Below are 13,200 nucleotides of genomic sequence, written 5' to 3'. Positions count from 1 at the left end.
GAGCGGGCAGAAGACAAACAGAAGAAATTCTGGAACCAGCCTGAAGAGAGATTTCAGCTGGATGGGATGAGAAGAAATTTGGCGTCTGGTGACTGATCACTGCCTAGCAAGTTCAAACAGCAGAGGAAATCCTTCCGGTCCATGTTGTTGAATGAGCAGGAGCAGCAATAGGTAGTTTATAACAAGCAATGAACATAGACAATTCACAAAGAATAAGCAGTTTCTAAAATGAAAGGCACTTACCCACTGACCAGCAAACTGGATCAAATCATGGAAAATCAAAGTAGAAAAAGCAGATGATGGGGAAGAACAGGAAAATGAAAAATTAATTATGGCTAAAATGCTAACTTAAATAGATGAGCTAAGGAAATGAGGTGCACACCCACGAAGACAACACAAAAGGGCAATCAACAAAAATGATATGGCCGAATAAAATAAAAATAAAACTGCCTGTATCAATGGTGTGATAAATATATTTCTGCAAAAGGCAGGAATAATTGTTGGTGTCAAATTCTGACAATTGGTTTCCCTCCCCCACCAAAACCCAAACAAACAAAACTACATCACCACAACCACACATGTACATCAACACTGCAAAAGCAATATTAATTGTGCACCAGTATTCTGGATGACCTAGAGACCACTATCACCCCTCACCACTGCACAGATTATTCCTGACAGGAGTGGGAGTATTCTATATTCAAATGGAAGATGGGGCAGGAGCGAAGTATGGATGTATATCCACTTAAAAAGCATGGGCCATTGCCCCTCCGTAGAGTCTCTCTCTACAGCCCCATTAGTACAGCACCCAAACAATGGCCTCTACACAGGTTCTGGAAAAGCAAAAATCAAAGATTAATAATTGTACTCGATGATTTCTCTCCTCTAGTTAAAATTTTTCGAGTGTACATGTAGGTGCAAATGCCAGCCAGAGCATTAAAGGAACCAATTAAATATAAATCTAATCAGATGAACAGTTTACTGTAAAGACCGATGCTTTGACTCAGTTGTGCTATTAAGACACTGTCATAAGCCAGGGTGGTTCTCAGATGCAACTCAGGAGAAGCTCTAGGACGGATAGTGCAAAATCCCTCCTGGTGTTCTCCTGAGCACAGAAATTATGGGCATTCCTCTGACCATTTGGATGGAATAATGGGGGGCGGTCTGCACCCTCAGATACACTCAAATACTTACATAGACAAAATTAAAACTATGTGACATTTCAGAAGCCAAAATTCACTAAAAAAAATCAAAGCTATTTTAACCAAATCTAGTAAAGACAGTCCACAGTGCTAGACACCCCTGATTAATCTAAACATACACAATTCCACCTACCTCTTGCCCACCATCCAGAATGCAGAGTTTAGCAGTTTGCTTTTTGGCATCGACTAAAACGTTAAACATCGTACACACAGACGCAGGAATGCGCAAGTCCATTGATTTGTTTGTCTTTTGCAGCTTGAGTTCAAATGCAATTCTTGTTCTATTTATTTAAACATGAATTCACAACATGAAAGTCTGTCATAATTCCAGACAACTGATGTGTAAAAGCAAAACACTAAATGTGTTAATTTAAAAATTAAGTCTGAGCACCAGGTGGAATCATGTAGGAACACAATACTAGAAGCAGTAGAGTAAAATATTCATCTGTTCAGTAGAACATGACAGTGACAGTAATCTCAAGGTTCTGCTTTGATTTAGCTAAATAATGACCAGTGGGCAAAAACATAATATATTTAACAATATGCTTCCTAATCCATTATCTGTGAACAATTTTCAAGCAGTAAAAATATAAAGCTCAAAGAAATATTTAGATCTTCTGCATTAAAACATAACAGTTCATCTATCATGTTAGGATCCCACTTCTAATACACATGCAAACTTATGCTGAGGTGAAGCTTTACATAGAATGTTCCTATGGTGGGCATATAGAGGGCTACTGAATAATAATGTGCCTACCCCACTGGATATGAATTTACAGAAGAATGGCAGCAATGCCCCAGTACTTCGCTACTACTACCTGATCCAGATCTGATTTGCTATAAAAATGTTTTTCTTTAAAGTTCTAAATATATTAGACCCAACTTGCTTAGAAACAGCATTCCAGATATATTTTGTTGGAATAAACAGATGACAAATTTATTCATACAACAGTATTTTCTGTGGGATTGTTCACAATACCCCTCTTATATATATCTGGTGGCCTGGCTGGGTCCAAAAAAGCCTTGTGAAGCAGCTGACATTGGTCAAATGACATTTGTTGGAGTCGGCAGTGAGTAAAAATAATTTCCCTGGTACAGTGACCTATGACACTTTTCTCCAATGACACTAGAGCTTGAAGTATTTTCTACCCATAGTAGGTTCTTAGGCATTCTGTAGGTTCCATGCTCTTTAACCAGCAAGCCACAATTTCACATTGGCAGTCAATAATCTTGAACCACCTGCACTTTGTGGTGGAACATTTTTTCAAGACCACAGATATGGTCCCAAAACAGCAATAATATTGCAGCTGACACATGAGAAATGTTATCGCTGATTTTTTTTAGAAATATTAAAAATATGTCAAATTTTGATAAAATCAGAAATGGGTCCTTTTCAAATACATCTAAATGAAAATAACTTTGACATTTTAATTTTTTAAATGAAATTAGGCTTTTGTTTTTCAGCCCAGCTCTAGTTATATATATCTAGATAGTTATAATAACTTATCAAAGTTATATATAACACATAACAATATAATGCATGAACAATATCTAGTTTATGCTTACATAGATTATGCTTGTGCTTTAAGATGCCTGAAGTCATAGATACTTTAGCAAATTTGAAAAGTACTTGCACTTTTCTATCACTTTGAAGTGTACATCTCAGTGCAATCTGCTATCAATACAGCATTTGACACCTCCCTTGACTTTGATAATATTCAGATCCATCTTTATTAGGACTTTTGGGTGGCCTTCAAAAAGTATTTCTCAACCTTTTTCCATAAACATATATACTGGACCACTGTGATCTTGCCACTATGTAGCGTTAGAGCCTTAGGATTCAATTCAGAGGAAGGTCAGCAAGATAATTTATTAGGACAGACTCAAACTACAACCCAGATCTGTGAGGGATCTGTGTACATCCTAGTGAATTTCAGCACTTATATAATTGTGTTTTACAAACATTGGCTATTTAGTCATTATAACCCCCAGGTGATGTATCTTAGTATTATTATCCCAATTCTACAGACGGGGATACTGAGGTGGAGAGGTCACATGGTTTGATGAAAGCCACACAGTCAATGTCAGAACCAAGACTGCAATACAGAAGTCTCTTGCTCTCAGACCTGTGAGTAATAGTCTACAAAACAATAGTGCCTTTTATACTTTGTAGCCACCCCTCCCTAGAGAACCACTAACTACTCATCAGAATAGCCATTCAAGTAGCCAACAGGAGCCGAGAGAGATTGTAGGTGACCAAGTGCTATTAGCAGTATCCCGGGTGGGCACAGGCCCCCTACAGCTTTAAATTGGCATAGGGTCACCCACAAAATTGAAGAATATGTGAATATGGGTTTCAAGAATCCCAAAGCTAGGCCTGCTTATATGTATGATCATTGATAAGTCATGAATAACCTGTAATATTCAGTAAAAATCCTTGTGACAAACTTTCATCCCAGTGATTGGTTTACATTAATTTATGTTTACAAGTTCAAACCTACCTTTGAAAGGAAAAGGGCCAGAAACTCACTTTAAAAAACAAACACCCAACTGATAATAGCTTTATGCTTCAAGGTCAAAAGTAGGAGATGGGATCTATGGTCTTTGCAGGCTCCCAAAATAGCTCTATTATTTATTATTTGTTTTATCATAATGCTTAGAGTCCCACTCATAGATCAGGACCCCATTGTGTTCGGCACTGTAAAAAAAACTCCACAGGAAAAAAAAGCCTTGCCCTGGCCCAAAAGTTACAATCTAAGTATGAAACAAGAGACTCCAGATGGATACAGAAAGATATGGGTTGGAGTGGGTACAATGAACCAATGAGGCAATTTGGTCAGTGCGATAGACAGCGCTCTCAGCACATCATTGTCAAGCTTTCTGTAGGGATCATGGAAAAGGAGGATTTTAAAGAAGGATAATGAGGTTGCTTTGTGGCTATTTGTGGGGAACACCTCCCAAGCATGACAGGTAATATGGGAGAAAGCACAAAGGTACTTGTATGAAAATCAAAGAAGAGGGTGACAAAGGCTGGTATCATGGATCAAATGGAGGTGGGATTTAACATCTCAATAGTGAATGACAGACAATAGGTAAGGTGGGGACAGGACGCTGAGGACCTTAAAAGTGAAGGCAAGCAGCTTATGTTTGATGCAATAGAGAAGAGGGAGTAAATGAGAGATACAAAGAAATGAGTGACATGGTCAAAGAGATGGGGTAGGATTTTTGCAGCAGCATTCTAAATGGATATCACACATCTAGATGTTCTCATTAACATTTCCTAGATGTTCATTTCCAAATGTGTTACAACTTTTAACAGACAATTTCAAAATATAACTGTACCTTTTGACGCAGGCCTCTATCATATCACTGGCCATAAGTTTAAGTCTCTGCTCTAAATGATGGGCAAATTCTGGTTCTGGCCAGTGCAGATCGAAAACAAACATCTGCAGTGCATCAAGTTTCCAGAAAAGATCTTCCGATGTAGCTGAACCATTGCTATTAAAAAAAACAGAAGATACATTTATAGGACATATGAAAAAAAACCCACAGAATTACTTGCAGAAGTAGAGTCCTCCCCTCCTTCCAGTTCACTTCCCACATGCAGCTCCCACAACACAGTTGGGTGTTGCTCCAAGAGTATTACAGTGGTTGTGGAAGTCCTGTCCTTTTGATTTAATATGACTTCCCTAGGGGGTAAGCAAGTAGATCTGTTCAACCCTGGTATCATGGAGGTGGGAGAGGGAGGTGAAGCAACCCAAATTCAAGAGAAGAGAGGAAAAATATTGGCAGAAGGGGTTTTATTTAAGAAATAACTTTTTCGTGACAGTGAACACTTTGCACATATATTTGCTGCTCTCACAGCACAGGTGGGTAAACCTCCCATAGTACTGAAGAAGTATAGTGTAGTAGGAGAGCCACACACAGACGGATACTCTCTTGACACATGCAGATTAACTCCCACTGAGGGAAGTAGTACAGAAGATCTCCAAAACAAGGAAAAACAGAACTCACATTAATGTCAATAAACTTAACATGAGCAGAACAAAAGAAGAAAATGTCCCTATGTCATTTGCGGTTGCCACAATTTTAAAACTCTCCCTCCTGACCAACTCATAGATTTTAATAGATACATCTGCTCATCATTAATTACAGTGATATCATTACAATATTCAGCCGGAATGAACTCCTCCAAGTGTGCTAATAATGTGCCTATACTCCAAAGCCTGAACTGCTGTACTGAGGGTCCTAATGCTAACCACATTAACATTCCAAGTAACAGATTTCAACATACTTCAGAAGCAAAAGTGATAAAAATTTAGCATAGCAGCCTTGACTCTGCATTTTAATTTACAAGTATTGCCATTTTCTTTCCTATATTCTCATGACAAAAGGCCATCATCATGAAGGGGCTGACTGACTCATTCAGTGGGAGTTGAGGGCAATGGGAGTTGAGAGTACTTAGGACGGGGCAGGATCAGGGCTAAAGAAATTAGAGATGGAAAAGGCCTATAATAGCTCTCTAATAATGTTGGATTGTTACCTACAGTACTTTGCTAGTGGCCCTGACTTCTCCAATTTTAAATGACCCAAGTTTTGATGCTTCCCCACGTTCCTTACATTGATAGTCCACAGTCTAGTAGATTTCACCATCAGGGAGACTCATGGTATTTTGCCTACATGTTCCTGCTTACTGATATCCAATAATTCTTAGTTATACTTCCCTGTTACACGCTTGAAATAGAACAACCAGACCTCAAGAGATAGAAAATCTATTGGGCTAAATTCCATCCTCATCCCCATCTTGTGTGTGTATGTTGCCTGTTCAGATTGCAAGCATTTTGAGGCAAAGACCCTGCCTTTGTACTGAACATAAAGCACTTATTAACACAGTGGCAACAGTTTTTTAATACAAGAAAAATAATAGTCCACTGTCCTGCTAGGGTAGGATTCTTCCTTACAGACTAATGAAATAACTTTACATGGTTATCACATATCTCCCATATCCCTTGGTAGTGAGTTTTGCGCTTATATATGTTACATTATATACAAATGTAGACCACAAAATAAGATAGTCAACTGGTATGGATGAGAAAGATGGAGAGAAAATGTACTAACTAAAAAACAAGATGTGTGTGTGCATAAATACACTAATATATTTTCATATAAAGTCTCAATGTATATTGACTTTGATGAGAGTGCCTATCTGAAAGTAAAGCACATTTATTTACCAAATGTGATAATCACTTCTTTCTATTTGATCTGCAGGGATTTTATGCATTTTAATTTTGTTCTCTTTAAATCATATTTCTGCTTAACAGGACTCCAAACTAAATGGAATCCTCTAAGACTCAGGAGGAATCATGTGCTCTCAAATATTATCAATGTATTCTTATGCACGTTCACTCCCTGGTGTCCACTTAAACTGGTTTCATTACACAGCCAAATAAGGTTTTACAATTATAATAATTATAATAATAGCCATTGGTTCTTGAAATTTGAGAGGAGCTCCGTAATAAACATTTCTTGTTTTTTATATGCTTCTGAGCCACCACTCTTATTTATTATTTAGTTATATATTGCACAACGACATCCGGAACTATTTTTCTTAAAGATATAGACTAATATTGTATACTACTGACATAAAAGGAGCTGTGACAACAGAAAGAAATAGTGTATTCCAAAACCACACATCTGTCATTTGATTATTACTAACTATTACAGTAAATTACTCTGGAGGATTATGATTTTACAGTGACAGACTAAGATTATTTGTACATGGTATATACTTTATTTGGGCTTGATCCTGCACTCTGATCTTAATCCAGTAAAGCACTTGGTCCAGTAAATCAGGACATACCTGCTTAAAGTCAAGAACATTCTTAAATGGATTTACAATTTATACACTGGGATCTAATACTGCTGGAGCAGATTAAGATTTAAGGAATTGTAACCAGCTCCTTGAGGCTCCTCCCCAGGGCTGGCTCCAGGATTTTTGCTGCCCCAAGCAGCAAAAAGAAAAAAAGTGGAAAAAAAAAAAAAAAAAGCCGCGATCGCGATCTGCTCTACCTACTGCCGCTGCTTCAGAGGGAGTGAGGGACCTGCCACCGAATTGCCGCAGAAGAGCTGGACATGCCGCCCCTCTCCGTTGGCCACCCCAGGCACCTGCTTGCTGGGCTGGTGCCTGGAGCCAGCCCTGCTCCTCCCTTTTCCTGCACCAGGCATATCTTGGTGTAGGAGAAAAGAATTAATTATTATGTAGTGAATTGACTGAGCTCTGTACTCCATAGGAAAAACTCCACAAAACAATGACTCACATACTGAGAGTCAAATTCATTGCTAGCGTAAGAAGTGGCCCTAACTCCACGGGATTGTCGCTGCTTCTGCCAATGGTGATGTTTACAGTGACTGTGGAACATCTATTACATATGTAACAGAGAAAATAATTTAGAAATGGAACATTGGTATAATCAAAACAAGCCATAAATCTAACTTAAAAGCTAGGTTCAAAACTTGTAAAAGTGTAAAGATTCAAAACGGAAAGGAAATAAAAATTAGATTTAGAGTAACAAATTTTAATTAACTAGTAGATTGTAAGAAAAACTCCCATTCTGGTTAATTAAAAGCTTTTACCTCCCCTTCCCCCAAACACACTGTCCCAGCCCTCTCAACCTTTCAGCATGTTTTCCTTAGCTGAATCTGACGGTAATTCACAGTGCTCTGCACGTCTAGCCAAGGTATCCTCTGAGTTAACTTCTCATGGGACCAATCAAGCAAAATACTGACTACTACACACAGCACTTTACTCTCTTAATATCTCCCTAACCTTAACATGCAATGCCCCAAATGTACCATTAAATTATAGGACCAGCAAAAACAACTGAAAACACAGTAATGATGTTCTTGTGACAGTGTAATGATAGAGAAGAGTACACATTTAGTGTTCCTAGCCACACATTAAAGAAAATAAACAAACTTGTCAATGGAAATAGCAGCAGAACATCTATAGTGATTTAACACGGCCTGTGTACAAAGTTTTATGGCATATTTAAAAGGTAATGCTCAAAAAAGTAAACGTAAATTATTAGTCAGAGAGGAAAATAATATTAATATCGATGATCCCACTTCAGCAAAGCACTTAAGCACACGCTTAACCATAACTACATGCTTAAGCCCATCCTTATTCAGCTAAGCATTTAGGCAAGTGCTTAACTGCTTTGTTGAAAGGGATGGACTTAAACATGTGCTTCAGTGCTTTGCTAAATTGGGGACAACGGCTTTACTACCAGGACTTGGATGTTAGCAATGTATGCTAGAATATGAAACCCTTTCTTGTCACTTCACGAAATAAAAAGGCTATGGTCAACTAGATAGATGACTTGACATTCTTAGAAAGTATTTAAATATAACTCAGTTAAATCATAGTTTCTGATGTGTTTTAGCTCCTCATTGTATAATAAAATCTCCAGCCACTGAAAACGATTAATTGTAAAAATGGCAAGCTTTTGTAATAATTATAAAGGAATTAATCCAAAAATGTGATCTGAATTCCACTGAATGCCTGCCATCTAAAATTTTGAATGCAGCATTTTTTAAAGGAATTTCATTTCCAAATCAGCCATCAATGGATTAGAAAGATAACATCAATCATTGGTTTCTGAAAGGCATACAAAAAGGACTTCACACCCCAGATGATGTCCCAGCAGACACTGCTTTTACTAAAATGTGCCATGGCACCAGATGGGGGTGGGTATGCCCCACAAGTGGGAATACACATACAGAGGCCACAGTGAAGAACATATTATTTACTGTAACTTGCTCTCTCTCAAACACATCTGAGCCACTTATCTAGAAACTGAATATTCTAAATAAACTCATACCCTTACAAAGAACAATGGTACCAGGGGTAGAAGGAACAGTGGCTGGCTCGCAGGCAGCTGTGCAGCCAGCCCTGGAAGCATACTGAAGCTGCTAAGCAAGATGTCTCAGTGAGCTTGTACAATGCCTGGTGGGCTGTTTGTTAGTGTTCCTTTCAGCAGAAGCGGTACTCTAGCTACTGCCTGCAAGCACTTGTACTAGCTGAATGCAGCCCTTGTGAACTGGGTGTGTGAGTTGGCATGTTATTCATACTTTGCTGAGCACTCTTGTGCGTCATTGTGTTAACTACCCGGAGATATTACAAATAGGAGGACGCTCCTTTATAACCTTTTCAAATACTTACACACTGGTGCAGCCGATGACAGAATTGGCCCTATGGCACTTGTACATATCTAATAATACTCCCTCTCTCACTCATTTTTATTACAAAGATGACGCAAAATTATAAATACACAAACAGATAAATTACATTAAAAGGACATTATTAAGGTTGCAAAGTCAAACAATCAGAAGTTAGGAAATGCCAGAATTAGGATTCCTGGGCAAAGGTTTACAATGTGACTAAATTTGGGTGAGTTTCCATGGGGATGGCAAAAGACACATCCCTGACACCAAGGTCATCCCCTGCCAAATTACAAGTTCCTGCTTTAAAGACTGAAGGCGCTATAACTGCTTGAAGAAAATATCAGAATTTTTTTTAACATGGGCAAAACAACGCATCAGCCCCTTCCCTCATTCTCAGAATGGCTGAACCCTCCCTTTTGGCTGAAATTTTCTGAAGAAATTTAGCCTGATGCAGACAACCAGCATGGAAACTTTCAACCCAGTCAGTTAAAGTTGGCAAAGTTATAAGCAACTAAAGACAGGATCTTATAATAGGAAGTGTTCGGCAACCCTACGAATAGTCAGTGCTACCAGCCCTGCATATAATACCACCAGTCCTTAATATCTGTAATTTGGGGAGCCTACTATATATTTTCCCATGGGAAAAACATCTGTGTGTAAAAACCTCCACGTATGTAAAATGTAAATTAAAATTCATTTTTACGGGGCAGAAGTGCTTAAGTTCAGATTGTTAGAAGACCACAGTTAAGAACATTAAGTCTCAAGGAAGTGTAAAGTGTGGAGGATACTGTTTAAGACAGTAACCTTCACAGGATAGGAATAAGCAGGTAGGAAGAGTTTTGATTCAAAGCTGGAATAATGATTTATAAAGGCAAAAATATGCAGGTGCAAACTTGTAGTGTTACAGTCAAAACAAAAGGTGTAAAAGCCTAAGGATGAGGAGGAAAAAGGTTGACAATTCCTTAAGGGAGCCAGAAAGAACAAATCCCATTACAGCTAATGAACAAATGCCAAAAGTCTAGAGACACGTTACTCAATACACTTGGCTACATAATTCTTAGCACAAACACAGAACTTCACGTGCGATAATGGATTTCAGCATTTGCTTGTAGAAAGAAAAAAAAGCTTGTTTTCCAAAACATTAAATTATCTTTTGCTTTAAAGGATATTGTCAAGATTAGTTTCCAAAAATTAAAAATATTTTCTGTTGTTGCTTCTACTAAACCCCCTCTTTTGGAAACTTGTAACTGAAACATGTTTCTTTACCCAAAACTATTTTCCTCAATGGTGCATGCACATCCATAAACAGGTAGACACACAGAACTTCCATATGTTATTGTGGGATTGCTCAACTTGGCATGGGCTACTGGCTCCATTAAAATAAAAAACAGAAGCGTGGTGAAAAAAAACAACACAAAAAGAAACTAATGTAGGTCAAATTTTGGGCCTACTAATCTTTACAGTTTCCCTCTAAGATTAAGAATTTAAATCTAACAGAAATCTTGCAAACAATTGTTGAAATTGTTTTCTGAACCATTTTGCACATGCAATGAATTAGTCACATTCATGCGAAAACATGAAGAGCATTGTAGTTTATGAAAACCTGGTCTCAGAACAATTATTTTAATTTTTCTCCCCTGCTTATTAACTGAATAAGAAGAGCAATTATGGCATTTAGACTGTTAACTGTACCACAACAAATCTTTGCAAAGTTGATTTTAAGTGAGATATTAACTATAACACTCTGCTGTATTTTTATGCACTAAAAAATGCACAATGCACTGACATTCCATGCTTGGCTCACAACTGAGAAATTATTGTTTCCAACTACGCAATCCTAAACACCATGCAATCCAAATATAACTATACACGAAACCAGCAAGGCCATGCAGAGCTGACATACAGTCAGAAGATTAGTGAAGAATACACACGTGGAATCATATAAAGAAGCCATCCAGGTTGGTGCAGAAAAGCTAGGTATCTGTGGAAGATTAAGAGGCAAACTTGGAACTTTCGGAAGAGCTACATTGGGAAGACTGTTGGTGATGCTCCTGTGAAGAAATAAACAATGTAGGAATACAATAAAAAATAGAACATAGAGGACAATAGAGGAGTAAAGCAGATTGGGTATAAAGATATAGGTAGGTTAGACCGTCTATAAACACTTACTTGACAGGCTGCCAGGACTCTTGTTCAAGACCTCTATGAATGGACTGGGCAATAGATGATTCCATGAGATCAACATAGCGGATGACCAAGGGAACAAAAATCTCTTGCAAGTGCTTGTGAAACTTTCCATTGCACAAAAGTACTTTAAAAACAAACAAAAACAATTCTTAATTACTCAACAGGCTGTGATCCAATTTCATTAGCTATAGCAAAAGAAATCTCCTAAAATGTTCTGGTGTGTGTGCGCGCGTACACACACACACACACACACACACACACACAGAGAGAGAGAGAGAGAGAGAGAGAGACAGAGAGAATTCTAAGAGCAGTGATAGCATGACCCAACCTCTGTAATAAATACCATGTCAAAAAAATTCCTAAGGGCTTTTCTTAAGTTTAGACCTGTTTTATTTCTCAGTAAGTAACTATTATTTACATGAGGAAGTCAACATAGTAGCGACTGTTTATACCAAGGCTGAATTTAGCCATTCCAGTCATTCTTGCTTTATATCAAGTAGTTTCTTCCACATAGTGTGACTGATTTGGAAAATAGTATGTTTGCACATTCACAGATCATACTCTTGTATTATAAATGATAAGTAACTGAATGCACTATGCACGTACAGAATTAGGCCTCAATTCAGCAATGCACTTAAGAATGTGCTTAACTTTCACTATCATGAAACTTAGGCACATACTTATGTGTTTTGCCGAATAGGGATGGACTTAAGATTGTGTTTAAGGGATTTGCTGAATTGGGGCTTAGTAATTATGTTGCCTTGATAGAATACTTGGATGCAAAGACAACAAACAAAGTATAAACACTAGTAATAATGAAATAATATTCCGTTATTATTTTTTATTTATATTACACTACAGCTCAAAGGCTGCAATCAAGATTGGTGTAAAATTTTGCCAGGCTCTATGCATACACATAGGTACACACGGTACCTGCTATAAGAAGCTTTCAATACAATTCAAGATGAGAAGCAATGAGTGTGACAAACAATAACAGGTGGTGGGAGAGAGAATGAGTATGATGATTAATATTATGCAGAAGACTAGTGAGCCACAGGCTAACAACGTGCTCCACTAGAAGATTCTGAATTTAAAAAAAAAAAAAAAAACTTATCCAAACAACCCTCTCCTGTGCTCCCTTAATATCCACGGTGGTGTGCTTTGGCTCATTATTATTCTTATATTGTTTTATTTGAGTTTGTTTGCTTTTTCCATATAGATTATCCCCTTCCCATGCAAACTATCCCCAACCATCCCACTACTTATGGTTTTTAGTTCCTTTTAAAAATGTGTATATTACCAATATAATTAAATGTACATAATATATAGAAACAAGCCCCACAACTCCCTCTGGGTTTGGGTCCCCATCATCTAGGGTTACCATCCGTCCATATTTCCCCGGACACGTCCGGCTTTTGCGTCTCTAAATAGCCGTTTGGGAGGAATTGGTAACAAGGTTAAAATGTCCGTTTTTTTTTTTCTCCCTCGCCTCCTTCCCTCCCTTCCATGCAGAGTGCGGCTGCTGATTGGGCAGCTTGGCCGATTGAGCTGCTCCCATTGGCCTCCAGCAGCCAGAGCCCTCCCCTGC

At 38.1% G+C, this 13,200-nt stretch overlaps 1 protein-coding gene across 26 annotated transcripts in view; it reads right to left on the bottom strand.

The window, feature by feature from the left end:
• Window positions 1-13,200, bottom strand: part of CADPS2 (calcium dependent secretion activator 2) — a 570,146-nt gene that overhangs the window by 55,585 nt on the left and 501,361 nt on the right. For 8 of the 26 annotated variants that reach the window (XM_034768267.1, XM_034768287.1, XM_034768312.1 and 5 more), the window contains 4 exons: window positions 11,595-11,736; window positions 11,357-11,476; window positions 4,545-4,700; window positions 1,336-1,483 (listed from right to left, as the gene is read on the bottom strand). In XM_034768267.1, coding sequence (XP_034624158.1) covers window positions 1,336-1,483; window positions 4,545-4,700; window positions 11,357-11,476; window positions 11,595-11,736 — 566 coding nt within the window. Of the gene's footprint in view, window positions 1-243; window positions 259-1,335; window positions 1,484-4,544; window positions 4,701-11,356; window positions 11,477-11,594; window positions 11,737-13,200 lie in introns of all 26 variants that reach the window. The other 18 variants (XM_034768448.1, XM_034768239.1, XM_034768258.1 and 15 more) reach the window with 3 other exon arrangements.

The sequence above is a fragment of the Trachemys scripta genome, chromosome 1 (assembly GCF_013100865.1).
Source record: "Trachemys scripta elegans isolate TJP31775 chromosome 1, CAS_Tse_1.0, whole genome shotgun sequence".
Lineage (NCBI taxonomy): Eukaryota > Metazoa > Chordata > Testudines > Emydidae > Trachemys > Trachemys scripta.
Note: the sequence above shows the minus strand (reverse complement) of the source record. Positions and strands in the feature narration are given on the sequence as shown.